General features: G+C 52.8%; 7 protein-coding genes and 1 non-coding gene across 8 annotated transcripts; 5 read left to right on the top strand and 3 right to left on the bottom strand.

Annotated features, from left to right (window-relative positions):
* Nucleotides 1–3,780: 3,780 nt before the first annotated feature.
* BGZ61DRAFT_68143 (CAP domain-containing protein) lies at nucleotides 3,781–4,641 on the top strand. Its single transcript, XM_046256972.1, has one exon. It carries the CDS (start codon nucleotides 3,978–3,980, stop codon nucleotides 4,599–4,601), a length of 624 nt encoding a protein of 207 aa, XP_046100579.1. The 5' UTR covers nucleotides 3,781–3,977; the 3' UTR covers nucleotides 4,602–4,641.
* Nucleotides 4,642–5,328: 687 nt separating this feature from the next.
* On the bottom strand, nucleotides 5,329–7,265 carry BGZ61DRAFT_456755 (cytochrome P450 monooxygenase-like protein). The gene is made up of 3 exons (XM_046246563.1): nucleotides 6,809–7,265; nucleotides 5,995–6,756; nucleotides 5,329–5,912 (listed from the first exon to the last, which is right to left on the bottom strand). The coding sequence occupies exons 1-3, from the start codon at nucleotides 7,238–7,240 to the stop codon at nucleotides 5,418–5,420; spliced, it is 1,689 nt and encodes a 562-aa protein (XP_046100578.1). The 5' UTR covers nucleotides 7,241–7,265; the 3' UTR covers nucleotides 5,329–5,417.
* A 521-nt stretch (nucleotides 7,266–7,786) lies between these two features.
* On the top strand, nucleotides 7,787–7,876 carry BGZ61DRAFT_t163. The gene has a single exon. It is a non-coding gene; the product is annotated as a tRNA-Arg (tRNA).
* A 1,055-nt stretch (nucleotides 7,877–8,931) lies between these two features.
* BGZ61DRAFT_456753 (uncharacterized protein) lies at nucleotides 8,932–10,378 on the top strand. The gene is made up of 5 exons (XM_046246562.1): nucleotides 8,932–9,096; nucleotides 9,181–9,208; nucleotides 9,620–9,682; nucleotides 9,732–9,825; nucleotides 9,877–10,378. Exons 1-5 carry the CDS (start codon nucleotides 9,047–9,049, stop codon nucleotides 9,930–9,932), a joined length of 291 nt encoding a protein of 96 aa, XP_046100577.1. The 5' UTR covers nucleotides 8,932–9,046; the 3' UTR covers nucleotides 9,933–10,378.
* A 4,827-nt stretch (nucleotides 10,379–15,205) lies between these two features.
* On the top strand, nucleotides 15,206–18,500 carry BGZ61DRAFT_520269 (uncharacterized protein). The gene is made up of 2 exons (XM_046252443.1): nucleotides 15,206–15,605; nucleotides 15,697–18,500. The coding sequence occupies exons 1-2, from the start codon at nucleotides 15,455–15,457 to the stop codon at nucleotides 18,273–18,275; spliced, it is 2,730 nt and encodes a 909-aa protein (XP_046100576.1). The 5' UTR covers nucleotides 15,206–15,454; the 3' UTR covers nucleotides 18,276–18,500.
* Nucleotides 18,495–19,854, bottom strand: BGZ61DRAFT_425721 (uncharacterized protein). The gene is made up of 3 exons (XM_046243659.1): nucleotides 19,695–19,854; nucleotides 19,353–19,637; nucleotides 18,495–19,297 (listed from the first exon to the last, which is right to left on the bottom strand). The coding sequence occupies exons 1-3, from the start codon at nucleotides 19,773–19,775 to the stop codon at nucleotides 18,662–18,664; spliced, it is 1,002 nt and encodes a 333-aa protein (XP_046100575.1). The 5' UTR covers nucleotides 19,776–19,854; the 3' UTR covers nucleotides 18,495–18,661.
* A 2,685-nt stretch (nucleotides 19,855–22,539) lies between these two features.
* BGZ61DRAFT_395879 (uncharacterized protein) lies at nucleotides 22,540–23,094 on the top strand. Its single transcript, XM_046242944.1, has 2 exons — nucleotides 22,540–22,771; nucleotides 22,840–23,094. The coding sequence occupies exons 1-2, from the start codon at nucleotides 22,667–22,669 to the stop codon at nucleotides 23,053–23,055; spliced, it is 321 nt and encodes a 106-aa protein (XP_046100574.1). The 5' UTR covers nucleotides 22,540–22,666; the 3' UTR covers nucleotides 23,056–23,094.
* Nucleotides 23,095–23,110: 16 nt separating this feature from the next.
* BGZ61DRAFT_456746 (putative fungal-specific transcription factor) lies at nucleotides 23,111–25,716 on the bottom strand. Its single transcript, XM_046246561.1, has 5 exons — nucleotides 25,509–25,716; nucleotides 25,324–25,452; nucleotides 24,541–25,252; nucleotides 24,230–24,481; nucleotides 23,111–24,174 (listed from the first exon to the last, which is right to left on the bottom strand). Exons 1-5 carry the CDS (start codon nucleotides 25,634–25,636, stop codon nucleotides 23,176–23,178), a joined length of 2,220 nt encoding a protein of 739 aa, XP_046100573.1. The 5' UTR covers nucleotides 25,637–25,716; the 3' UTR covers nucleotides 23,111–23,175.
* Nucleotides 25,717–26,087: the final 371 nt, after the last annotated feature.

Genomic DNA, 26,087 nt, shown 5'->3' with positions numbered 1-26,087 from the left:
TCCTCTTTGGTGTTGGCCCTGGCAAGGTCCCTAGTTGAACGTTGGAGATCAGCTCTAGACCTCTGTTGACATAGTGTCTTTCGTCACCTCACAGCTCACAGGGGATCACAGACCACCCCTGGTTCGTACAGTTGCACCAGAATCCTAGTGACAAAACGAGGCATATGCCCACGAATCCCAGTATTGGAACAGGTCAGGTGCCCAAGGTCCACCATGTGCTAGAAAGGCCCGGTCACAATATCCTGCAGCCACCTCGGGATGCTAGTCAGTTTTAGGGTCTTCCATTCGCTCATGGCATGCAACAAAACTGAGCGACGCTTGTTATTACCGGAGCCTTTTCGACGAGCGTTGGGTCACCATGACGGAGCCATTGTTTGCGGTCGCAGTTCTACAACGCGTCGTTCGCATGGTACGAGCCAGTGGTCTTGGGTGCCTGATATCTGCAGCCTGCGCTGCGACGGAACAACTCAGTCTTCCCCGGTGTCTCTATTTCCATGCGTTTTCTACCGGTTGATCTTCAAGGACGACACTTGCGCTTATGCGTGTGAGACCAGCTAGGATTCTCCCAGCGAATCCGAGACTAAAGCAAGCCCTGCCCTTCCACGTTTTCCCTCCCTCCCTGCGACTTCTGCGCCGTCTAGCTCCTGCAGCCACTTGCTGTCTTTTCCATCCCACAAGCTACAGAATCTCCCATTGGCTTGGGGTAAAGTCGTCCTCTTCGCACAGTATATTTCGGCGGTCTCGGGCCATCCCCAGAGTCACCGTGCTTCTCGGCTACCCAATTCTGTCTAGCGGAGCCCCAGTCAAGCCTGAAATTCCCCCAGACTCCATTTCTCCATCGACGCAGCAATCTGAGACCCTGGTCTGGGGAAGTCTTTGCGTTCGGCAGGCCCCTGGCCCTGGGGGTGACGGCGCACACACCATCCAGCTTCATCCCTGGCTTCCCCAGATTTTTCTGTCTTCGGCGGCGCCACGGAGGCAGGAATTTCGAGACGGGATGGATAGTGCCCGGGCTGACCGGAGCGTCAGCTTCTTGGTTAAGTGAATAAGATTGCCATCAATGGATCATCCTTGCATCGGGATGGGGCCAAAGCGATGTCGACTCAGCTGGGCTCGACCAAGGTGACCGCGTGGTCGGGTTTTGGTCATCACAGTGTTTGCTTAGGCCCGAGAGCTCCCCTGACGGCCGCAACAAGCTTCGCGGCCACAAAGCGTAATCTCAATGTCCTGTCGTTGCAGCCTCCCATTGGCAGCCAAGTCCAATCCTTTCTACGGTGACGTCCCCGGTTGATCACGGGTTCTGCCAGAGCGTGGCCGGCAGTCGTGTAAGGATCGGCTATGCCATTAATCAGAGCTTACTACGTAGTAGAAACCAAATGCGGCTCCAGAAGTCTCCGGGTTCCAACGCCATCAGCCGCCCTAGGCCACCGCTGGAGTCATGTTCCCTGGACTAGCAGTTGGCCGAACCGGGCCTACGCACCGACAATGTGGTGGCTGGTCTTGTCGCAACAACAGCCTCAGTCACCGACAAGCTTCGGGCGCGAGTCAATCCCAGGCTGCTTTGGAGGTGGATAGATGCAAGAAATCTGTCCTGGGCATGAGCATTTACAAAGTGCTAAATTGGAACGGTATCGCCCAGAGCGTCACTCCCATCGCCTCGATCATACGACGGGACAAAACAAGATCGGCCAATGCGCGAAATGCATCGGCAAGGACTGAATAAGTCATAAAGGCGAGGTTGACGATACTTCTCTGCGCATTAAACGCGGATATCGACTGATTCGAGACGAGCGAATTAAGTGAGACATGTCAGTCATGAGAGACAACATGCGATATCGCTCGATGTCGTGGGACTTCTGCAGGCGCACGCCTCGACTGACTTGCGCAATGAACGGCGGGCCCTGTGGCGCACTATTCGAGCCGCAACAAACACGTTCATTTGATCACTGAGGCCTCGGCCCGTGGGTTCCTAGCTCGAATGGAGGCGAAGGATGGGGGTCTTGACGCCACGACGATGTTTGGTGTCGCCCTTGGTGTGTCATTTGGCCTGGGCGGGTTATCCGGGACAGCCTCGGGCGCAGGTGGAGTTTCCGGGGCGGAAGAGGTTCCGTACAGGCTAGTGCCGGCGATTGTTTCTGAACCGTCCCGATGTGACGACGAAACTCGAGTATTATTCAGCACAGGAACGAGGTTCGAGTGAGTTCGTATTTGGTTGACTGGTCCTTGAGTTGCACGGCTAAGCCCCGGCAAACGGGCAATGGTTTGAGATTGAGTCTCCAGTTCATTGCATGAGGCCGTCGGCCATTGTTGAGTAACAGAAAGTCGTCGGGCTCCACCAGACGTCAGAGTGACAGCCGGCCCAGTCCAATCGATTGGATTGTTGGTGGCGAGGTGGCGGCGCAAATAGCCTAGAAACCAGGTTTCGGAGGTTCATCCTGGCTCCGTGTGCGTACTGTAGTTTAGCAGGAACCGACACAGGATCAAGCGTGGGACGATCAGGGTCGGAACAGTTTTGGGTGTCAACAGAAGGCGTAAGACCACTTGGTTCCCTAGAGTGGGAATCTCGTATTATTGCGACGGCTGTGGTTGGTGGCGACTAATGGGTGCTGGGGAGTGATACAACACAGCTTGGAAAGATGCCAGGGCGGCAATGCGGGTTTGCCGTCAAATGCCGCCGAATGCAGAATTGAGTTGTTGGCTTTTGCCATCTCGCTCGGTCGGGGGAGGATCGGCGACACAACTGACGTACCTGCGGTCGATTGTCGGGTCGGCAAATATCATTGAATATCCAGAGATTTCGTTCCAGGGTGGGATAGCCATTTTGGGGGTTGCCTACAGCATCCGAACCGGGCCTTTCGGGGGGCAAAATGCAGGTTAACCGACCGTGATCAACAGGCGACAAACATGCCGCATGCGGCACTTGATGCGTAGAGCAATGATCCGCACCGCGAGACCCTGAAACTTGGAATTGGGCGATACGTGGCTGGCAATTCTAGAACTTGGCGGCGTGAAAGCGGCCTCGGGGTGAGCGTATGGCTTGATGCCGCGCTTTAGTGGCAGAGGGCGTGCATATGGAAGCAGCCATACTGAAGCAGGCCTGGAGGGAGGTCCAGCGCTGTGCAGTCGCCGGTGGAGCCGTGGGACGAGAGGGCTTCTAGAACCAGGAGAGGTAGGTGACTCACATTTCTCTTCACCGTCCTGCACCGTTCTGCACCGTGCCAGGAGTGATTAATTGTCTGGAGTCTATGCTTTACTGTGCGATCTGAGGCTTTGGACTGACGGAGATATTCAGCCATGATGACCGCCAGCATCCATCCATTGGCACGCCCAGCCGTGCATTCGCAGGAGAAGGGCAATGCTGCAAATACCACCCACCAAATTTACTCTGCGCCGTCCCGGAATCCATTGAAGCTAAAGGTGAAACGCCCTGACTTGCATCCAAAGTCAGGCACCGCACTCGGCGCTGTGGGTTGTGGAGGTCGCCGTGCCCCGCGGTGCGACCCCGCCAGTTTCCAAGCTCCGACTAAGCTCCAGGGCACTAGGGCGTGGATGTCGGCGTCGCAACAACAAAGAAGTGTGTGATGCTTTGAAGAAGTGTTGAGCAAGGGATTCGTAGAGACAATCGCTCGTAGACGCAGCGCCCAGATAATCATTGCCCTGCCCGGTTTTGACGCCCGCCAGTCGACCACGGGGCCGCCCAGTTGGCGGCCATGTGCCCCTCCATCCCCAGGTCAGCGGCCTACGTCATTCGTCCAGGCCCAGCGCCAAAAAACCGTGGAAGCTTGTTTGAAACATTTCTACGCGCTGTATTTGTTTCGTTGATCTGCGCTTTTCGGTTGCCCTCGAGCTGATATTGATTTCATCAAGCTGAGGGCAACCGAGTGTAGAAAGCAAATTGCAAATCTTGGGTCTTGTTCTAAACGCCTGCGCAACGCGAGAAGTGTCATCTGTGTAACAACCCAGTCGGACGCTTGTCGATGTATCACGAACCCACCATGAGATCACCTTGTCTGTGTCTCGTCCTCACCCTCGCGGGCCTCGGTGTCGCGGAGGTAGTCACCGTCACCGTCCCCGCCGCCATCCCCTCCAACGTCCCCGAGTGGAAGCAAGACAAGACATTCACCTCGGCCATCCTCAACAGCACCAACTTCTACCGCAGCGAGCACAACGCCACGGCGCTGACGTGGAACGAGACGCTGGAGGACTTCGCGGCCGACTACCTCGACGGCAACGACTGCGCGTTCGAGCACTCGGGCGGGCCGTACGGCGAGAACCTCGCCATCGGGTACCCCAACGCGACGGCCAGCGTCGAGGCGTGGGGCGACGAGCGCGACGAGTACAACTTCAGGCGCGCCAAGTTCAGCCACGCCACGGGGCACTTCACGCAGCTCGTGTGGAAGGACACGACCGACGTGGGGTGCGGCCGGCGGCTGTGCGGCGAGAGCGGCTGGTATCTCGTGTGCGAGTACTGGCCGCGAGGGAATGTCATCGGGGCGTTCAAGGAGGAGGTCCAGGCACAAGAGAGCGAGGGCGCCGTCTATAAGCCAAGGGTTGGTGTTATGCTACTGATGGTGCTGGGATGTGTGTTATTCTGGGTATGAGGGATCAGACGCTGGGAGTTTAGGTGTGGTTTGCATGGGATCTGATTGGGATGCCACATGCTGGACATGGGTTTATGAATCAACCGGGCATTGATTGTATTTCCTGGTTTATATCGATACCACTAACAAGAGAATGAACTTCATGACTTACCCTACAATCACAATAGATAGTGTAAGTGACCGCCCAACCACTATCGTTACACGTACTCACCATCTTGGGGTCTCTGTTATTTGAGTTCGTGTACTTGGCTACAGGAATGACATTCGAAGCGTTTGCCTATCACAAGGGTAACTAGAGCTGAGTGACAGAGTGCAGCTATCTGGACTGGTATCGATACACAATCCAGTACTCACTTAATTATTCACATAGACTTCTATCACAGCTACAAGCATTCATTCATTGCGAAGATCCGCTTCCAGAAGCAATACTACTTTATTCTAATTTCTTCTCAGTAGCGCTGCCTTCTTCGCCAACCTGGCGTAGTAATCTGTCGCTGGATGGAGACAGCTCGGGTCAGACTCATGCACTTTTTGTGATTGTATTGTAGATAGGATTCTTTCAGCACGGGGAATTAGTTTGCATGGTCGCCAAGTGACCCTCGCCCGCTGAGTTCCAAACTTTAAGATATACCTTCACGTTCAGCTGCAACAGGAACTCCTTTGTGAGTCGATTTCAGTTACGTCTATGCATGAATACGAAGAGCCAAAGCATAAGAATTCGAATCTGACCAAGTGCCTTGAAGTTATATCCAATCATCACTCGCTAACACAAACTAAAAGTTTCTCGCTCCACTGATTCTGAGCATGAGAACCATGCTACACTCTGTTCCAAACAACCCTCGCCCGTTCAGGATGCTTCATCTGTACATTCAGCACAGCTGCTGCGTCCCTGGCAACATTCTCAACCCTCGTATTCGCTGCCTCCGCCGTCTCACCCTCTTCTAGAACCGGCGAGACTCTGTGGTCCCTGAACAATGCCGCCATGGCCGCCACGTGCTCAACGTGGGCAAACTTCTTTCCCGGGCATCCTCGCATGCCGTCCGACCACGCGATGAAGGTTCCCTTTTCCGGCACGATTAACTGCTCTTCACCTTTCTCGTCGGTGGTGATCCATCTGGATGGACGCCATTGCTCGGCATCAGAGCCCCAGTACTTCGGATGCGCGTGGAGACCATTTATGTTGAGGCAAAGCGGCGTGTCGGCCGGAAGAGTTACGGTGCGGCCATCACTGAGGGGAAGCTGTGCCGGTCTCGTCTTCGGGGTGCCCTTCATCAGGCCTGCAATTGGATTGAAGAGCCGCATAGTCTCATACTGCGTCAGAAAATGTTAGCGAAACCGGCTGTCAGTATGAAGATAATTCGCTATGCCTGTTCCAAAGGAAATGACTCCTTACCTGCACAGACAGAGTTCTTTTCAGCCTACCGAAGCTCTCGTAGCTCCATTCAGAACGTTCAACGGACAACAGTGCTTGCAATTCTTCGCGAATCCAGTCCTGTACTTCCGGGTGTGCGGCCATCAAGACCAAGGTGAAAGCTAGGCCGTGAGCCATTGTATCATGCCCTGCGAATGCATATATAAACATGTTACCCCTGACTTCTTCTTGGGTCAGTAGCTTGTCGTCAGTTGACGACCTCACAAGGTACGCCATCAAATTAGCTTGCAGCTCCTGCTCCTTGCCATGCAGTCTACTCTCCTCGTACATGGCATCTAAATGATGGCGAAATGATCTTGTTGCCCGGCCGAGAAGCAAGAGTTTGCTATTGATATCACCCCATTTCTCTAGGAATCGTGGTCCAAGGGCGACGATCAAGATGCAGTTCTTGAGGATGAGCTGCAGTGATTCGCGGTAGTCCATGATTTCGCCCCTCTTCGAAGACGAGAAAATGGCAGATGGAGCAGTTTCTATAGCGTCCTGAGACTCTGGTGGAAACTGAAAGTCGTATGCTTTGCCAAAACTTGCCCGCATCAGGACATTCAACGCGAACTGCCGAGCAATGTCCGCAATCGCGTTCGTGCCGCTGTCTCCACAAGCCAGACAATTCTCCAAGATCTGATGAGACTGGCGGAGAGATTCAGTCCAGACCATGTTGTTGGTAAGCTCGTTGAAGCTCCCAGCCGTAGCGCGACGATGACGCTGCCAGTCGATACCCTCGGCCTGTTCATCAGTGTTAGCAACGTTTGCGGGTCTCTGGATTGTTGGAGCTTGCCGTTGAAATGCTGGGTCCGAAAATAGACAACATGTCGACTGCCTCGTGCGGTTGCACAAAGTCCCCACGGCGCTCGGTCTGAAAGACATGGCTGATGGCGACGGAATCGGCAAGATAGACATAATTCTTCCCAGGTGTGACGATGACGAAGGCATCCCCCAGTTCAAGGTGTACACGGGCCTTTTCCTCGAAGTCAAAACCGAGCCATCCATATCGCAACAGTCTATTTTGTCCCCCGGTTAGCCATCGCTCGAGAGCGGCTAGCCGTGGTCCCAGAAGCAGCCAAACTGGACTCGTCAGATTCCCCGGGACGATGACGGTGCGCAAACCGATACGTTTCGCAATTGAGTAATTGCAGACGATGCACCAGATGTAGTAGACCGGAAGAGTGACAAGTCCTACAATGAGAGCTAGTAGGGTTGGGGCGCTCATCTCGACCGTTAATTGCGTTTCCCAGGGTGTGTGTTGCCCACGATGGAGGACTTCAAAGCTGGAGAGGGGGCTGACGTTGGATTGAAGTCTAGACTGAGACAAGGCTGAAGCTACGTAATTTACTACAACCCTTCGCATAAGCACCTTCATTTGGCCGGACACTGCTCTTGGCCTGTAAGCTAAGCGCATTACCGCAATGCATGATCATCAACTTGTGTAGCCGTCTACACTATCTTTCCACACAGATTCATTTCTCGGGATTCAATGTGGCATTCTCGGCAGTTGTCTCAAGAGCCAGGATGGGTGGGTGAGTTGGTACCACTCTCTGTGCAACAACGCATAAGTTATAAGGTCACGGCATCCAGCTACGCCCTCACCTCACAATTGACGGGGCGCACAATTCAGGAAATCCATTTAGTTGTTTTGTACACTGAAGACGTCATGGCAAAATACAGCGGCCCTGGTTGGTTGTGTTGGTCTCCACTCTGGCGCACAACTCCGCAATCCACACATCCATAGTTGGTGATACTCTCGACATTTCCCATCGGCCGCGTGGCCTAATGGCTAAGGCGCTAGATTTCGGCTCACCGAATTCAAATACTCTAGAGATTTCAGGTTCGACTCCTGACGTGGTCGTAATCGGGCGTTCGCTCGACATCTTTTTGCTGTTGGTTGAAGCTATTGATGTGATGGTGTTGATGATGTGTTGGCTGCGTTGCGGGCGGGTGGTTGGAGGTCGCAGTCGCGCCACCCCGAGCGACCGCGGGTGGAAATTCCCTAGGTGTAGTAGCTAAATCCCCTGACTACCATAAAACACTAAACACACTTTAATAAGACCCCCTAAGCGCTAATAAGGACTGTACGAAGTTGATGCAGTGCGTCCGTTGGTCCAGCACCCCGACCATTGAATCTCAATCCCAATTGTGAATGGAGTGTCTTGACTCCATCACCGAGCTTTACGACCTTTTGCTTATTAACAGTTTCTCTCTTCTTTGCCCTGTACCTTTGACGTGGGAGCAGTAATGTTCAACATAGGTACTGCAATCATTTAGTGAAAATGGCTTATCATTGCAGGATCTCGGGAATTACGAGCCCAGCGGTTATCAGATGAGTGGTTGGCAGGATGTAAAGATACCTTTAAAATATATCCTTTTCTTGATAGTTGAACCGAAGTGGCCACCTCACGCGAGGTCACTCGTGGTTCAACAAGAGGATGGAAGATAGTAGGGCAGCCGGAGGAAGAGGTTGGCAACCTGGTTGCATGACACTCTGCACAAAAAATCACTTAATTGTTAATAAAATACCGTCAACACCCCTTCAAAAAGTTCAAAATCAACACTCCCGTGTTATTCAGTGCTGACAGCATAGATAAGTCGTGGCGGCGCGGCGGGTTGTGTCTCGTCTCTGAAGGGTCACATGGAGGGCCGACTTAAGAGTTCAAGTCTTCACAACCTAACTTTCTCAACACTACGTAAAACAAGTACCTTGACGTCAATATTTTATTAATTTTTGGAGATTGAAAGAGCATTTCAACCTAGAGTCCTGATCCAAAAGTCCCACCAAGTGAGATGTGAATATTCGGACACTGGTGCATCACAGTGGTGGCTCCGCCCGCGGTGCGTCGGAAAATAATTTCCCCGCCCCCGCTAAGTTTTCGGTCAGGCAGAGGAGCTCCCACTTTGATCTCGCGACAACAGAATCGCGGTGATCGCTCATTCAACTCGACCTCTCCCGATCCGAACGCCCTGCGCCCGTCTCGACTCCTCCTCCCAAGATTCCCATCCGTTTCGCGCTCCCCAAACAAAAATGACTGGTCGTGGCGGTGGCGGCGGTCGCCGAGTTCTCCTCCCTCCCATGTAAGGATCTAGCTCCCCACCGCCCAGTCGCGCTGCGAGGGCTTGCTCTTCACCAGCCTGGATACAGATGCTGACAGTCTCTAGTAACTTCATCTTCAAGCTTCTTCAATCAGTGAGTTTGACCGAGCCCCAATCCCACATGCGCCAGTAGCGCGCCAGCACTTTCGATATCCGGCGGGTTTGAGGAACACACACCGGTCGCGAGGTTCTACAAGCATACGATCGACCGTCGAATAGACACGTCTCGAGCTTTACAGATCGCTGCGCATGACATCCTTGGGTTTGGGCTGTTGATGTGCAACCTGGTGCAGCTTGCTTGCACCAGGGGATGATACTGGCCTGCCTAGACTGCTGGACTGGGAGGCATCAGGATCCCCACCCTGTGGCCAAGGACAAGCAGCGATATTGCATGATCATACTCGTTCATGCGACATTGGGGCGGGCCGCCATTGTGTTCCTCAAGACCCACGATACATCAAAACTTATTGGCTTTGTTTCTGTTCTGGTATCTAACTGGCTGTAGCATGCGAAAGTGAGCGTGTGGCTGTACGAGCAGCTTTCCATCCGCATCGAGGGAACTATCAGGGTTAGTTCGTCTTTATTCCGTTGAGCGGTGCAGCTACTGATAGAAACAGGGTTTCGACGAGTTCATGAACCTCGTCATCGATGACGCCGTCGAGGTCCGACAAGTGACCAAGACCAACGACAAGGAGACTCGACGATCATTAGGTATGACATGGAAACCCCAAGCTGCCTTCACACCTCTAATCTCTCGAGTAGGCCAGATTCTGTTGAAGGGTGACAACGTGTCGTTGATCCAGAGTTTGTCGGGCTGAGGGGGCATTGGAATCTGGGAGGGCGAGGCGTAACGGCCCAAAAGGACAAGAGCTTTAGATCATGGAAGGAATATCAAGCCAATTGGCTTATTGCGGCGCAGGAGGCGCTGCTGGGACACCTCAAACAAACATGTTTAGCACAAGGTCGTCGTTGCCGGAGACAGCTGGGTAGTACAGGACTGCAGCTCAGTCGGCGGTTCCGTACCCCCTCCAAGTGGGCATCTTTGCGCAAAGAAGACTTCCATCTATTTCCACGCGTTTTAATTTCTCTGATCTACTGATGTCTCTGCAAACGTTACCATGAAGTCAGTCAATGCAGTGTTGGTGGAGGGTAGCGGTTCATTGCAACACCAGGTTCGCCAGCTCATGCTTCCTCACTAGATGCCCAACCCCAATTTTGGACCGTTCGCGGCCGCTCCAGGTAGACGTATGGTGTCGTGAATGGCTATCCAAACAATTATGACATGCATCCGTGGCCTCAATGTTTCACTTCTTCGCTGTAGGCGACGACCTGAGCTTCCAACTATATCAAGCAGGTCCATATCCCTAGAGGATATTCTGAAGTCCGTCAAATAACGGACGGTCGGACTAGTGCGTTTTCTTTTCGCCATCCAACTCGTAGATCCACTTGGTATATATACGCTTGGGTAGTGGATGGAAGATGAGGGAGGCCAGGATGTGGTAGCAACCTTAGGCTCGGTTTGGAACATCACACTGACAAAGAGCGTGATATAGCCAGCTCCTCATTGAGTGCATTCTCAACAGTGAAGACTCCTTCAAAGGCCAGTACATAGCTCTACGGAGTGTGTCTAAGAGCTACTTGCCCGTGATATGTACTTCCACAGCCCGACCGTCAAGCAATTCATTCGTAATGTGTCACTTCTAAGTATGGGCTACCTTTGTTCAACACATCGTAAACTGAGTATCCCAGGTTGCCCCCTGTGTGTTTTTATTTCTTGCTAGGTCACGGTGGTCTCAGTAGGCAGACACAACCATGGGCTTCATAAGTTCCTCCAAGTGCGGCATGGTCATCGACTGCTTGTGGATTCCAACATGTTTCAGTCCCCCAAAAATGAAGGCCTTTTCGGTCCGCCTGTTCATCTTCCTTTCTTTTGCAAGAGGCTTGATGCCTCCGAGTCAGAATGCCTCGGGCCATTTCTAGTCTGGTGCCGCGGCATGGCCATCCCGCGTTGAGCATGCCAGATCCCAAAAGGCGAGTGGGAAATGTCATGCAATAATGAGACTACATCATAAGTTTCTTTTGGCCCGCTGCACGGAATGGTGTATGGACTTTGGGGCTGGAAATTCCGACGCCAAGATGATCCATCACACCACGCAAACGCCAGTGGACGAATCCGGATGAGGCATCACCAATGTGGCTGCATCCGGGGTAGTGCTGTGAGTACACTGCGGTAGCCAGTGGAGAGAATTGGGCAGAATGCTACATGGCGTCCCACCCTCCCCAGCAACACTTTGCTTCTTCGAATGTTTCGGTCTCACCCCGCCTCAACTAGCCTGCAACTTCTGCGTACCAGGAACAACCCGGTGGCTGTCCGGGGTTGAGAAACAGAATCTGGCCAGATGCTACCCCCGCGTTTTCCACGTCAGCAAAACTGTCGATCATGGAATGAAGCTCCACGGCAGGGCGAACGAGATGCGAAAGCACCCAGACCAAAGAGGAAATCGCCCAGCGCTACTGGCGGATCACGAAAGACTACATTCGACTTTAGGCTGTATCAGAGGCCGAGAGGTCCGAAGACACTACCTATGTGTGCAGCTAGTACGAACCGTCTCGTACAAACGGTACATGCACTTCACAGTGCAATTCACGGACTGGTCTTCGGTAACTGGGATCTGGGACTTCACTTCCCCGCAGCCTTGACTGGGACTGAGCGTCAACATAGCCACAGGATCGGCGAGGCTAGAGAGCTACAACCACATTGCGCAGCTGGACTTTCTTTGCTTTTTGTAACATTAAGTTCCCTTTTGAGCAAGTGCCGGCCCTCGCTTAGCTATGGTGACGCCTTGAAGTCTCGGAAGCTGACGGGATAGGAAGGGAGTGTGAGGTCAGGTGTAGCGGGCGTAATGAACTGTAGCTTCTACGAGTTTTCAGAATGCTACGATTCTGTTTCTGTCACAATGGCGCTCGGGACGCCGATGGAGTACGTAGATCACCGCAGGTCTCATCGGCGATGAGGTTGCGGTGTGGGCAGTTCTGTTGGGAGACGGCCACGCATGCACATGGATTGTTCTGGATGCTGGCCCACATATATGCACAATCTACCTTGTTGTTATTACTGAACCACTTCTTCTGCCCTGATTGCCTGACCAATCCCTTGGTTCTTGAATACAGTCTTTCTATTCTTCTTGAGTCACAATGTTGACGCTTAATCGATGGGCACTTTAAACCCCGAAACTTTGGCGTCATCCAGAAACTTCTGAGTTATTATACTTAGACGAGGAAAGACAGTTCAACTTACCTATTACTTAATATATAGCTAAAATAAGAAAAAGCGCAAAGTAACAAGTCGAGGTTGCTGTCTTTGAAGCACACGACGTGGGATTAGACACGCTCGTGTATCCCAGAGTCAACACTCATGAAATACGTCCCAAGATATGTCACATCTTCATAAACTATTATGGACATGTCAGATCATGGAATGCAACACCTGCACCCCGGAGTTTCCCCGCATCCGTACTCATGGTGGGGGGTGGATCCCACGACGACAACACCTGTTGCTCCACGGCTGGTAACAACGCAGCATTTTGCCTCATTCACCGATGATCTCTATACAATTGAGAGAATTAGAAGTTCTTTTTGTAACATATTTTGTGTGAATCTCCGGGGTACATGGGCTGGGCCACAAAATGTTAGGCTTGAGGCCGGAGCGTCGCTGTGTAGTTGCCGTTCGTCCGAGAGGCTATCCACCAAGACATTTTTGAAGCTTATCTTGACACAGTCAATGCAAATGTTTAAAATAACAGATAATTGTTAAGCCTCGGAGTTGTCATTCGTTTCAGGGACGCAATGAGCCATGTCTATATTGTCCTGGCTTTCCGTTCATCCCTTCTTCCTCGAGAAATATGGAGAGCTAATGTGACCACAACTCTCCAAAGGCAAGGAAGGCTGCCGAGACCAATATAAGTTTCCTAAAACTTAGCATCTCTTAATTTAGATCTATCAAAAGAGCTGGTCCCCACTGAAGCCGCAGCTAATAGCAGGGCTTGGCCGGTGCTAGAGGTCGGTTCCTGGGCTAGGGTTAGCATGGAACTCCGCTGTGCAACACACGATGTTGCTGCTAATACAAGGGTATCCTTCCCCAGGCAGGTGTCAGTTGCGCCCTTAATGAGGGGGTGCTCAGACGGTGAGTGTTGGAGCAGGTCAAGATTTGCTGTGGTTGGACGCCGCAGACATGTCCACAATGTAGCAGCACAGACTTCCAGCAGTTATGGACTCAGACATGAGCATGGCGAAGGAGTTCTTTCTGAGAATCTATAAGATACAGCAGAGATTCACAATGGCGATACAAGCACGGCAAAATTCGACGTGGTTGAGATCATCTCCGGAACACCCTTGTCGATTGGCGATAGGCGAGGGGTCACGACGGAGCTGTCAAAAAGCAGAAAGCGCAGGGCTGCGACGATGCGATGCGACAGGGCGAGCGTGAACACGTGGGTCTAGAGGTGCCGTTCATCGATCAGATCTCGCAGTTGGAATTATGGATCCTGGAATTGGCTAGAAACCGAGTTCATGAACGGGAGCTGGGCCCGCAGATAGGCTGCTTGTCGGCGTGATAAGAGTTGCATCTCAGATCTGAGCAACAATGGAGGAGATGAAAATAGCGGCTCATGCAGCATGGTCCACTACGGTCGGGTCCTAGAGGTTGCGGCCTTTGCAGGCTTGTGCTGTGCGTACACGGTTGGCACAAGGGAGGTGGGTGCTAGGGCAATCATTTCTAGGGGCTTGCTGCGGGCCACGGTGGGTTCCAGTGGACTCCAGTGGGCTGCTGTGGGTAGGGGTTGATAGTGGCATTTGGCGCTGTGTGATTGGGCGCGGAAGCAGGGAGACGCATCCCCAGCCCCCGTTTCTTGGGGACCGGCAGCGAGGGGTTGCAGCGAACGCAGCGCACAAAAAGGCAAGGCAGGGTTACTCGGTCAGGTGGGATGAAGAACCAGAAGAGGGAATCGCATCGAGCCATCAGGATGATCTGGGCGTGCATACCCCGTACTCCAAGTGTTTTAGCCCCTTTTTTCCGTGTCTGTCGTGAGTCGCGTGTTCCACTCCGCCCGCAGTGCTGCAACTCAAGTCCGCTGGATCCGTACGCGCACACACACTCTCTCACATACATCACACAGAGAGGAGCTCCCTCGCTCTGAAATGCTGCTGTCTCGAAAATGCGTCTGTGCTGTGTTTTGCAATAACCCGCTGCTAGTTTCCATAGTCGCCGCTGGGGCCACACATCAGCGCTACCAAGACGCATGCTGAGAATGCCGCCTTGCCCCTTTTTCTTCTGCCTGCCGTAGGTTGTTCCACCCATTTTCCAGAGGCCCCGCGGTGGCTTGGTTAGACTCGAAAAACAAAGTGACGGCCCTCGCCGGGAACTTCCAGCCCTGTTGGGAGCCCCTCCTATGTCCCCCTCCGCTCCGCTCCGTGCTTCCCCGTTTGTGTGTGCCTCTTACACCCACCACGCAAGCTCAAAGAAACCCACCCACACGGCAGCTACAGATCCGAGCAAACATAGGTAGCTGAGCTAGGTACTCCAGGAGTAGCTCTGGGTGCTGACTGTGAAAAGCATGTCTGGCATGTTGAGGAGGGGCGCGGCCATCCTGAGAGCCGGAATCCGCCCCCTCGATCAACCCCGGCCGCAAATCGCCACCACAGCGCCCTGCACCACCACAGCGCCAGCAGGCATCGCATTGCGGCCGGCGCTGCAGATCCTCCAGGCAGGAAACATGGCGTCCAGCCCCTTCGAGGTCTGGAACCCGCCTCGAATCAGTCTCGATCAACCGTCGTCGTTGGCTCGCTGGCCATCTCAACACCCTGACGCTGTTGGGCCGGGTCGCCGTGTCATGGCCCAATTCGAGAGTCATGCTGCAGCCGGGGGCAATGCTTCTGAACAGGCCTAGCACATGAATAGATTAGCGGGGTGCGGGGAACTGAGACCCCCTCGGAAAAGCGGAGAATCTTAACCCCAGAAGCCCAGTCCAAGAGGAAGCCAGTCGCGACCCTGTCACCCGCAAAGAGAGGGGCCGCAAATCTCATCTTCGCTCATCTCCCTTCCCATCCCCATCCCATCCCATCCCATCCACCTCATCCCCGTTCATTCATTCCCCATCGCGTCACCACCTCCACTTTCTGCCTATCCACCTTCTGCTGCGCTCCCCGACAGGGAAATACAGCCGTCTTCCCCCCTCCAACCCACCTAATAAGGGTCGTTGTTGTCTGCTGCTGCTCTCTTCTATAGTCTGCTGTGCTACTCTGCGCAAGTCGCTAGGCTCCTGTCGAATCGCTCTTCGCCAGGATGAGGCGCCAAAACCGCTCCTGCGACCAGTGCCGCAAGGCCAAGCGGGCATGCGACGCGCCCTCCCTGTGGGACATCCAGCGCAACTCGGAAAGGCTCCGCACCGGCACTGACGCTTCATCTGGCGTTTCCCTCGCCGAAGAACATCTCGGTGAGTTGTCCTGATGTCGGGTCCTGCCGTTCCCTTGCCTGCGCGCCGCTCCGGGAAGCGACACTAACCGGGGTTCCGAAAAACCTCGCAGATGAGATAGACTCCCGCGCCCTACGATGCTCCTACTGCCTCCGAACCAGAAAACAATGCACCTTCCATTGGGTTCGCGCCCAGCTACAGACCGGCCCTCCCGGTGACGTTTCAACTCAAGCCGGCACCAATGCTCGTCGCGTCCCCGATCCTGCGCGGGCAAAGGCCAAGCGCCAGCGTCCGCGCCCTCAACCTGGCCCCTCGCCCACCCAGACGGCTCTCCCGATCACCGGCCTCGACGTCAATGCCACTGCGCTGCTCGACATGCTTCAGGCGCCGCCCTCGACTCACGACTTGACAAGCTGGGGTCCAATGGAAACTGGCTTTGCCAACTTCTCGGGCTTCCCCAACTCCGCCTTCGACCCGATGCCCATGAATGGTGTCTTCAACACCTCCGCTTTCGACACCGGCCTGCACCCGAACATACTCGGCCCTCTCGACCCGAATTCAACCCCGTCACACCCCCACCCGTTAGACCTCTCCCCAGCTCCCGATCTGCCTACGCATGGCCTGCACCAGACTCGACACCAATCTACAACTGAAGAAGATAATGGTGAGAACGGGTGGCCATTGACCCAGACCCGCTCCGCGCCCGATCTTCCTTTCCAGCCGTCTCCCTCAGCCTCCAACTCGTATGAAAGCGACATCTCCTCCCGGTCGCTCAGCGCCCGCCACTACTCAGACAGTGTGGCCCGAAGTTATGGCACTTCGATTTCGCCCTTCTCCGCAGCCCACCTCATGGCCACGAATACCAACAAAGGTTTGATTTCGGACAATCTCATGCGCATCTACCACGATGTTCTGGAACACGCCTTGTCGTGCTGGCTGTCCGAAGAGACATGCCCGTACCGGCCCAACTCTGTCGTCCGACCATCCTCGAATGGGGTCAGCTGGTTGGCGTCCAACTTTGAGAAACTGAATGTTCTCGACCATTACGAACCGAAGCAGCAAGACAATAGGATATACCGCCGTGTGGTCAAGCTCGATAAAGTCGCCCAGTCAACCAAGTTGATTAAGCTCACGAGATCGGAGGACAAGGCCGCGTCAAAAGCCCTCCATCTGGCTATCATGGCCTTCGCCACACAATGGGCCCAGGGTAGCCAGCGCGAACGTGAGAGGTTTCCCCAAAGTCTAGCATCCCTTGACAGCACAGATTTCGCCGACGATATGAATGCCGACTTCGACCGCACACTCCAGAAGTCATTTTGGGCACAGGCGAAACGCGCTCTCCAGGATTGCTCAGATATGGAATGCTTCAGGGTGGTGTGTGCGGATTTGATCATGGGACTGGCCCAGAAGCCAATGGATGACGAAGATCTCGCCTTTGACAGAAGGGACAGCATGCCACCCAATGGTTTCGGTGGTGACAGCCCCATCGTAGGTGGAGAAGGCTCCATTGCATCGCAAATTAGCGACATTATCGCTGCCGAAGGGCCGCCAGTGTTTATGGAACGGGCAGCTCGGAAGATGCATGCTCTCAAGTTCCAATACGAGGCCCGCGAGACGGGAGTGCTTGACTCGTCGAAGAGCTCCCTTGGACTAGAAAGGGCCACTAGCGCCGAGTCCCTCAGCGACGAAGAAAGAGGCACTATTGGCCTCGTCTACTGGATGACTGTCATGTTCGATACTGTCTCATCTTCAATGAACGGCCGTCCTGTCGTCGTTTCTGATGAGGAGTGTCATCACGATCCGACATATCCATCGTATCCAGACCGCCCGGAGCATGACGCCTTTAACATCGAATATAGCCCCCATGATGCCAGATGGTGGGCTGAGCTTTTCGTCAGAGAGGATGTGGAAGGAGTACTGCGCTGGCCGTGTTCGACGGAAACGGCTACCAAGGGCGTTGTGGCAGCAGCACCAGTCAAGGTGATATTGTTCAGGCACGTCTCGTATTTACAGAATACGGTACGGAGCAAATACCGAGGCGAGGCCGTTGAGAAGGTCATCTCGAATTCCATGGCCGTCTACAAACACTGGAATGTGACCTACGGAGCATTCTTCCGAGATCTCGTTCATCAGTACGACTCAGTTCCAACACATATCCAGAGCTGGTTCGTATGCGTCGTCGCGCATTTCCACTGCGCCGCTCTCCTCCTTGCCGATCTGATTGAGTTGGTGGACGAAAACAACCTCGGCATGGAATACTCTACACAGGTCCGCCTTAGAGTCGACGTGGTCAGGTACCTACGACAGGACAGCGCCGCGATCCTCTCCGACCTCGCCCGGGTTTCAACGTGCCCCCGAGCTGGTGATATTCCTGGCACCCATGTATCTGATCTCCACTTTGCCGTTGTTGAGGGTTCGATCTTGACAGAGCCTTGGACCATGATCCTAATTCGGGCATTCACCAAGGCAGCCATCCTTCATCTGACTGAGGTGGAGGAGTCAGTCCGACACGACCCATCCTCGTTGGAAAGTCCTACGATAATGATTTTGGCCAGGCGGTGTGAGGACTGTACCAAAGCCCTCTACTGCTTGGGGAAGAAGTCAGACATGGCACGGAATATTGCAAGTATTCTTTCTTCGGCGTTGATTCCATATTTGATGCCGACGGGCATCTCAGGTATTCTAACCTGAGTGTATTTGATGGTAAGGCGTGTCTATTTCTTGCTTCTCTCACCCTCGTTAGGGTTCGGTTGGATATTGGGTCTTGTGTACACCGAATTAAGGGATCAGCGGTAAAATCGGCGAATCTCATGTGTCAATTATCAGGGACTATCTAGGACCTATTTATTGCATGCCACGTTCTGCTTTGTGCTTGAGTCATGACTCTAACTCTAATGGAAATGAATATTACTCGTAGCAGATTACTAGCTCCTGGATTCTCAAATTCTACCGGACAATGAGATATCATCGGCCGCCATCATATCTACTCCAAGACGGTAGAACCTGATCGAGACCGGCGGCAAAGTCACGAACGGCGAAAGCGGTGCCAACCCCCTCGCTCGGTCACTGACTACTGCTCACTTCTTGTCCTCGCCGTCCTTGGTCGCGAAGTCAAAAGTGCGGTTGGCGTACGTCGCCTTGCCATTGCCGGCCAAAACCTCTGCAACATACTGCTCGAACTTGATGGTCTCGACATCGGGGTACAGTTCCTTGCCGCTCAGGTATCCAAGATACTCGGCGCTCTCGGGAACGTTGTCCCCCCGCAGCCAAACTGAGTTGGCATACTGCACCACTACCAGGCCCAGGAGGTTGGGGAGTGACCACTCCTCGTTGTAGAACTTCTTGCTCGCGGCCGCGATCGTGGCCTCGATCTCTTCTTTGGACAGGTACTCGCGTGGGATCTTCTCGCCGCTGGCCTTTTCGAGTAGCGTGAAGATCTGCTCCTGCGTCCATACCTCGTTGTACACGAAGACAGACTTGTTGAGCGTGCGTGGGTCGGCGATGATGCGAGCCACGTACTTGCCCACATCCCTCAAGTCGGTGAGCGCCGATGGGAAGTTACCGTCGCCGTACATGTTGGCCATGGGGAACGTAAGCGCGTAGTCGATCTTGCCGGATGGGAGCCGCGGGAGGGTGCTCTGGTACCACCATCCGACGTCGATGACGGTGTAGGGTAGGTAGATTTTCTTGATGTGATTGAGAACATCTTCTTTCTGTAGAGTGTCAACACCCGCAACCAACATTTCAGGGCTAGCAGGGGGAGCCTACGACATCTCGAAGCGCCATGGTACCCTTTGGTGGACTGCTGGGCCCAAAGGCGCTGGGCACGAACCGCTTCACACCCGCGACCTTGGCCGCGTCGGCGAGAGCCATTTGCGCATCGGGCGTGAAGGGAATGACGCAGGAGATGAGAACATCCTGCCCCGTGAGTGCTTTAACCAGCTCCTCCTGTGGCGATTCAAGGTCGAAAGGGACGATTGCAACGCCCTGGTCTTTGGCGCTTTGAACCTCTGGCTTATTGATTGAGGCCGGCCGAACATAGGCGGTGATTTCCTATCGGGCTGTTGTTAGTCCCCGCCAACTAGCGACAGGGGGGATTATAGGGCTTACGAAGTCCTCTGGGCGCTGAAGCAGGGCCGCAATGATGGACTGGTTGGTCTCGCCGGTAGCGCCTACGATAGCAACCTTCATTGTGAGTGTTGCTTTGGTTCTGGTTCTGGTTTTGGTTGGTGAGTGAATGTTTTGATAATATGTCTACTGGTACGTTGGCAGAGCGGTGATGATATACCTGTTCGACAGCTCCAGAGGGCGGACGTTGGATTCGGAATTAAGTTGCTAAAAGGCGGAGGTGGATTTTGCGGAGCGGAGTTCGCAGATCGTCTGCCGGTGAGGCCGTGGCGAGCTGCGGGAGCCATTTCATTCCGCGACTGCGCTTTTGGATATGTTGATGGGAACATGCAATGTAAGCGCATGTTCTGAGCGGCGTCGATTGACATCCTCTGCCTGGCAAATACCTGGTCGAGGAGGGCAGGTTGCTACTCCGAGGCCCTCAGCGGAGTTGCACAGGACTCCGCGTAGGCGACTCTTGCCATGCGAATTATTTTGCCCCTTTCAATGACTGCTTAGCAGTTGGATAACACGAAGGCGGCAGAAATCCTAAGATTTTCATCGACCCTACTTCTGATGGGTGCGTTGCAAATCGAGATATCCAACCCTGGGTTTTCGGGTTTGGACACATGTCAAGTCTTGGAGAAAATAAGCGAACCCTATTGATTGCAACTCTCGGTAAATTGTAGCAATTATTTTTTAGTCATTATGAGTGGAAGGAGTCTTTCTCAAACGTGGTCAGGCACTGGTCTATATATGGAAAGCGATAGTGATATATAAGCAAGTGGGACAACTCGTACCAGGTCTATCTCAATGAAGTGGTGAGTTAGCTGTAATTTTTCAAGAAGAGAAGTAGAGCAGTTTCTGAGATTAATCCAAATCCATGTACAGTAATTAGTAACGCGTGGATTACAACAGTGCTGAGTGTGATTGAAGGCTTAATGGCGAAATCTGAAGAAGCAACGAACAGTCCTAGATGGGAGAAATATGTATCAAGAAGCCCGCTAGAATATATAGAAGGAAGGAAATAAAATAAGTGGATACATTCTAGAATCATGCCGTCTCTAAAAAGGTCAACGGCCCTTCATAGTAGAGGACGATTTCGTGTGAAAGGTAATGAAGGTATAATTATGACATGTTTGTATACAAGGCTGGTAGGGATGGCGCAAAAGCATAGTGTGGAATGTCCGGTGAAGCCTGCGACTCTACTGGCTTTCTTTGTCTTAAGCGTGCTAATTTACTATGCATTAAAAGGACGAAATATCCTGGGCCGGAACTGGGCCTCTGCAACTCCGCAGCTTTCATCATATATTGGCAGGCTGGCAGCGATGAGAGGCCATGACTGGTCATACCGTATAATAAGATCGAGATGGTGATCAAGCGAAACTTGAAGTGATGTCAGTGGGTAAGGGCCCAACCGTTTCATGGAACTGGCAGTTTAACCGATCTACTCGCTTCTGCCACACATTTTCGAAATTTACATCGCTTGTTCCGGCTCTGGGGACATGGTTGACTACGAGAAGAGATTCTGGCAAAGGGGAGCGTATGATCGTAGACTAGAGGGTGCAGAGTGCCAAAGAGTCAAGAATATTCCTATTAATGAGCTGTGAGTGCTTTCTAGATACTGGCGGATAACTTCCCGAAGGCTTTCCCTTGGGATGTTGAAAATGTTACGCATATGACGAACTTAGAACCTCGGCCCGAGCCGTAATTATTTTGTCTTCTCCTGTATGTTGAGATTGCAAAGCCTTGGAGCATGACCGGGGCATCAAAAGGAAGCACAATCTTCCTGGAACCTTGTTCCCGCTGTTCCAAAGTGCGCCTACAAGACGTGTGGATATGCACGCATGCCACCCATTCGGGTATCCACGGGGGCCCCGAGTTCCGAGGATAAGACGAACGATAGGGAAGAGCCGACCTATCTGCCGCTGCAAGATCAGACCTAGGTCTAATTGGGTCGCATAACCTGCCGACAATTGATGGGGCATCTTGCTTTTTAACGCAAAAAGAATGCCGCGTTCACGCATCGCACGGTCAACCTCGGGGACGGGTTCGGACTCGGCAAGAGAGGGGCCGTTCGTTTGTTTCCCGAATTCCCGAAAGCCTTGAAATTTCCGTACGGACTAAGAAATAGGTTCGTAATCAGCTTCATTCTGGAATTTGATTCGGAAGGCTCGGCTTAGATCATGAGTCTTGATGAATTTATAATGAAATGATAATAAATGGCGAGCTGCTCTGATCTGGGATGGGCTCTAAACAGTACGCGACCACCGCGCCCATATAGTCTCTCTTTCCACCAATTTAGCCATAAATAGCTAAAGAGATTGTATAGTGCTATTGGCTACTGTAACTAATGTCCTAAGGCCATTCAGTTCATCGATGGCGACCAGAGACCTCCTTTCAACTTTGCAACAGAAACCGACATTGTCAACCAGTTAGATTCAACCACAGGGTCTGAAAGTCGAAGACTTTGAGTGCGCATAGAGTAGCTAGAGATCTCAAAGCCATTCTCTGACCGTTGTTGGTAATGATATCGTTGATGAGCCTCTGAAATTATTCCTTGGAGAAGACTTTTGATGGTTGTGACAACGCTTGTCGAAAGGCCGGAATATTCGCACACGGACTTCTGCCCACACGCCACTCCCAATCGGAAGACTTAATTAGAAAACCCCGCCGATCTGTGGGATACCTAAACCCGAGGAACACGCAAGAGTCAATTCGTACCTCAATATTCTGTTGGACATTGGTCAGCGGCAGTTCGGGTGGACCTCTTATCCGGAGTCCGGGGGTAGATTCCGACGGGTCGGAATTTTGACCCCACGCTTCCGAAGAACTGATCTATTTAGATCTAGTACAGTCGTCACCCCCCCTCGTCCTCTTTTAAGTGACGCATTTATACTACCTTGTCTCTGATATCTCGATTCTCATCTAAGATCCTTGTCTTATCTCTCACCTCTTTCGATAAACCCTACACCATGTCTAAGCAAATCAACCGCGTTACCTTGTTCAAGATCCCCGGCGTGGAGGATCAACAAAAGTTGCTCGATATTTACAAGGGCATGCCTTCAAAGGCCGTCAAGGTTCGTCTTCGAGATGACTCCTAAATAGATATTGCAAATCAGAGTCATGACTAATTATTCGACTTCAGGATGGCAAGCCTTATATCGTCTCTGTCACTGCTGGCGTAGCAAAGCCCGACCAGCGAGCGCAAGGATTCACCATTGCTGTTATTTCTGTCTTCAAGTCAGGGGATGACATGGTTTACTATGATAACGAGTGTGCTGCGCACGGGGAGCTCAAGGCTTTCGCCAAGAGTGTCCACCAGGGAGCCATGATGGTCTTCTTTGAGAACGAGCTCGTTTGATTTCAGATAGATTAAAAAATAGACAACCAAAAAGCAACACAATACTTGTGTATCTCTGCAATAGAATTCAATCAAGTCCTGGGTATCTATAATAATGATACAAGTTGATGGCTAATCTATCTAAATGAGTCCCTGGAATCGTCTTGAAATTTCTCCCCCCATCCCGTTCATCGAGTCTCCGTCATCTGGTCCGTAAAACTGAGCGCCAAATCCTTCTGGGAGAATCTGTCCGTTCCCAAATGCATCAAACAAAGACAGGAGATCATTCCTCATTTGATACATGTCCGGAATCGAGCCACTGAGGTCCAAGTCGGGAACGATGCCGCTATCTGTGTGAATGTCACTCACGTCAAGGTCATCGTGCCCGTCTAAATGATGTGTGTGTTCACGCAGCTCTCTGCTACCCAAACCTCCCATTCGAGGCGAGTTGATTGTGACGGCTGGGCTGTCGCCCTCTACCGGCATGTCGGCCTGATCTCTCTCTTCAGAACCCTGGAGACCGAGATTCTTTAACCGCGGAAGCAGACCACGAATGCTATTCCATAATCTTCGGCTGACAATGCTATTTCGCGAGAAGCCCCGGACGAGCTCCACAGCGTCGAGGAAGCTTTTCCTGCAAGGCCCAGTGAAGACATCTGGCGCGTGACACACGGCTAAAAAGATGATGGCCAAGGCACTGAGGAGGAAGTAATTGAATACGTTTTGTTGGCGAGAGTAAATGTCGGTGGTTGAGTTGAGGTGCACCAAAACCTGTATGCTATCCTGGGCAATGTCGACGACCAACCAAGCACTGCGCAGGTTTGCGGCAATACTGGCAGCGCTGAGAAGGTGATGTCGGTAAATGAAAATTCTAGTATGGTTTCCACGTAGGTATAGGAGAGCGCGTAGCCGGTGCATGATACGTGGTTGAGAGCGTGGTGCGAGTCCAAGGCGAGGATGGCGTAACTGGAGGTCCGGAGGGATTGACTGCAACCAGGCTTGAGTACTTAGATCCAGAGAGATGACGGTATCTTCAGGGATTAACTGCGAATGTGACCCAAAAGGCGGAATGGCGTCCCAGAGTTTGGAACAGACGCGGCCGTAGCCAACCATGCATTTGAGATAGGCAAACTGCTCATCCTAGACACAATCTGGTTAGCTATTGTAAAATCTGATAGAACTGCTAGTGACTGACTGGTTCTGGTAGTTCAGGGTCAATATCGCGATCTACTAGTGCGAAAGAGAGACTGGTGCCAAAGCTCCAACGGCGATCGAGTACGTAAACACACCAAAAGACCCTCGTAGCAAGGCGACGTGATTCAAGATCCTTGAAATTATCGAATAGACTTTTCTTCCGATGGAGACCCATCTCAAGAGCTTCTCGTGCGGCAACGCCGATGGTGCGCCAGGCGAGAAGTTCTTCGTCGCAGTGAAAGTAATAAATACTCTTGAGAAGATATTAGCAAGCCATCCCAGAGAAGAAATTGGTGTATGGAGGTTAGTTACCAGCATTGTAATGAGTTGGACTTCTTTTATATCAACCTCGGGGCGCGATATCATAGAAACGTTGTTTTCAACAGACTGCACTATCATGGTGCTCGTCTCCTTCTTGCCATGAGTCTCAAGGACAATGGCAGTGGCCATGGCAACCTTGACAATATCGATATCTTTTGAGGACACTTCCAGGTCTGAAATGTCGTATATTCTCTGACCTCCTGGTTCGGTGCTTCGTATGGCCCGCAGGATGTCATCTGCTCGGGAGGCTTGGTCCCCAATGTTGATAAACGGGTAAACAGACTCGACTTCCTCCTGGAAGACAGTAAGGAGCCTGACGATCTCCTGGGCGGTGCAATGATGCCAATAGTCACGAGGGTCCGCGTCTAACTCTCGAGGTAGATTCGCCGGCGACTGGGCGCCACTGGCAGGTAGAGTCTCATAAGTCGGGATGCCCATACGGGTCAACGACCGCTCACCGATCATGAAGCCAAAGGCGGACCTTGTCGGCCCAACAAACTGAGGCTCCTTCGGGATACCTTCTCTTTGAGAAGAACTGGCCGGCGACGGCACAATAGTGCTGGCATCCTGGGCGGGCGAGGGATCAAGGCGAGTGCTGCGTGGGCGGTCCTTCAATTCCCTTACAAAGGTCATGGCTCCAGCCAGGTCAGATACCTGTTGGCGAAGCTGGATGACTTCATCACTCAAGACTTGAAGTTGCTGACTACCAGTTCTCGGAGACGCGTCAGCATCATTGAATAAAATAAAACAAGAAGAGAGCGATGTCTATGTTACCTTTCGTTCTTCTCCTTGGCGTGCGACGAACCGTGGGCATAGACACAGATCAACCCCCCGTCGATGCAACGCTGGCAGCTTGAATCGTCGACGGGGATGCACTTCAGCTTCCGCTTCTTGCATTCATCGCTGTATGATATGTGAGCATCTTGGCCTGACGCGGGGGGAGGCGGCCGTCATCGTACCATGCGACGGAGGTGTACTTGCCACGCTTCCCTCTGCGGAAGCCGTCCGGGCCAGGGCGTTTTCGAGTGGCCACACTGCTGGGAGTGGTCTCTCTGGGCTGCTCGGCGGTGGACGAGTTGTCGTCCATGGCTGTAAGTAACTTGGCTGACGGAATTGCAGTCTCAGAGACGAAAACGAGCTTCCGAGGAGCAGAGGGCAGCGCGCAGGGGTTCCGCCTAGGTTTAAGACGCGGTGCCAGTCAGGGCGAGGAGTTAGTAATGGGTTGTCTCGGTATTGCGCCGAGTTTCCGAGCGGTAGTTTCCGCAGATTCCGACTTCCCCGCAAATCCACCTCCACGCTTGGGGGAGATTTTGAAGCGATCGCCACGCGCTAACCCGTTTGGCATCGGGTATTGCTCTCGCTATATCGCGGAGAGACGTCGAGTCCCAAGGCATTTGCCGAAGAGCGCTGAAATGGCATATTTTCCGACTGGCACGTGGAGCTCTGAAGGATACCAGCGGGATATCAGCGGGAATCTGGTCTCCGGCTTCCTCTTAAATTCACCTCTTAAGAGCGTAGACGACGCTGTTCCATCATTC

Source organism: Ilyonectria robusta, assembly GCF_021365365.1.
Source record: "Ilyonectria robusta strain PMI_751 chromosome Unknown BGZ61scaffold_18, whole genome shotgun sequence".
NCBI lineage: Eukaryota > Fungi > Ascomycota > Sordariomycetes > Hypocreales > Nectriaceae > Ilyonectria > Ilyonectria robusta.
This window is presented reverse-complemented; position numbering and strand designations above follow the sequence as displayed.

What these genes read in the sequence shown, in the direction of transcription:
- BGZ61DRAFT_395879 (XM_046242944.1), top strand. Translation starts at nt 22,667, where the DNA reads ATGTCTAAGCAAATCAACCGCGTTACCTTGTTCAAGATCCCCGGCGTG. An exon ending in TGCCTTCAAAGGCCGTCAAG is followed by an intron (nt 22,772 to 22,839) that starts GTTCGTCTTCGA and finishes ATTCGACTTCAG; the next exon opens with GATGGCAAGCCTTATATCGT.
- BGZ61DRAFT_425721 (XM_046243659.1), bottom strand. Translation starts at nt 19,775, where the DNA reads ATGAAGGTTGCTATCGTAGGCGCTACCGGCGAGACCAACCAGTCCATC. An exon ending in TTCAGCGCCCAGAGGACTTC is followed by an intron (nt 19,638 to 19,694) that starts GTAAGCCCTATA and finishes ACAGCCCGATAG; the next exon opens with GAAATCACCGCCTATGTTCG. An exon ending in CCATGGCGCTTCGAGATGTC is followed by an intron (nt 19,298 to 19,352) that starts GTAGGCTCCCCC and finishes GACACTCTACAG; the next exon opens with AAAGAAGATGTTCTCAATCA.
- BGZ61DRAFT_68143 (XM_046256972.1), top strand. Translation starts at nt 3,978, where the DNA reads ATGTATCACGAACCCACCATGAGATCACCTTGTCTGTGTCTCGTCCTC.
- BGZ61DRAFT_520269 (XM_046252443.1), top strand. Translation starts at nt 15,455, where the DNA reads ATGAGGCGCCAAAACCGCTCCTGCGACCAGTGCCGCAAGGCCAAGCGG. An exon ending in CCTCGCCGAAGAACATCTCG is followed by an intron (nt 15,606 to 15,696) that starts GTGAGTTGTCCT and finishes AAAACCTCGCAG; the next exon opens with ATGAGATAGACTCCCGCGCC.
- BGZ61DRAFT_456746 (XM_046246561.1), bottom strand. Translation starts at nt 25,636, where the DNA reads ATGGACGACAACTCGTCCACCGCCGAGCAGCCCAGAGAGACCACTCCC. An exon ending in GCCAAGGAGAAGAACGAAAG is followed by an intron (nt 25,253 to 25,323) that starts GTAACATAGACA and finishes GAGAACTGGTAG; the next exon opens with TCAGCAACTTCAAGTCTTGA. An exon ending in ACCCTGAACTACCAGAACCA is followed by an intron (nt 24,175 to 24,229) that starts GTCAGTCACTAG and finishes GATTGTGTCTAG; the next exon opens with GATGAGCAGTTTGCCTATCT.
- BGZ61DRAFT_456755 (XM_046246563.1), bottom strand. Translation starts at nt 7,240, where the DNA reads ATGAGCGCCCCAACCCTACTAGCTCTCATTGTAGGACTTGTCACTCTT. An exon ending in TCGGACCCAGCATTTCAACG is followed by an intron (nt 6,757 to 6,808) that starts GCAAGCTCCAAC and finishes ACTGATGAACAG; the next exon opens with GCCGAGGGTATCGACTGGCA. An exon ending in AAAGAACTCTGTCTGTGCAG is followed by an intron (nt 5,913 to 5,994) that starts GTAAGGAGTCAT and finishes TTTCTGACGCAG; the next exon opens with TATGAGACTATGCGGCTCTT.
- BGZ61DRAFT_456753 (XM_046246562.1), top strand. Translation starts at nt 9,047, where the DNA reads ATGACTGGTCGTGGCGGTGGCGGCGGTCGCCGAGTTCTCCTCCCTCCC. An exon ending in GCATCGAGGGAACTATCAGG is followed by an intron (nt 9,683 to 9,731) that starts GTTAGTTCGTCT and finishes TGATAGAAACAG; the next exon opens with GGTTTCGACGAGTTCATGAA. An exon ending in GGAGACTCGACGATCATTAG is followed by an intron (nt 9,826 to 9,876) that starts GTATGACATGGA and finishes TCTCTCGAGTAG; the next exon opens with GCCAGATTCTGTTGAAGGGT.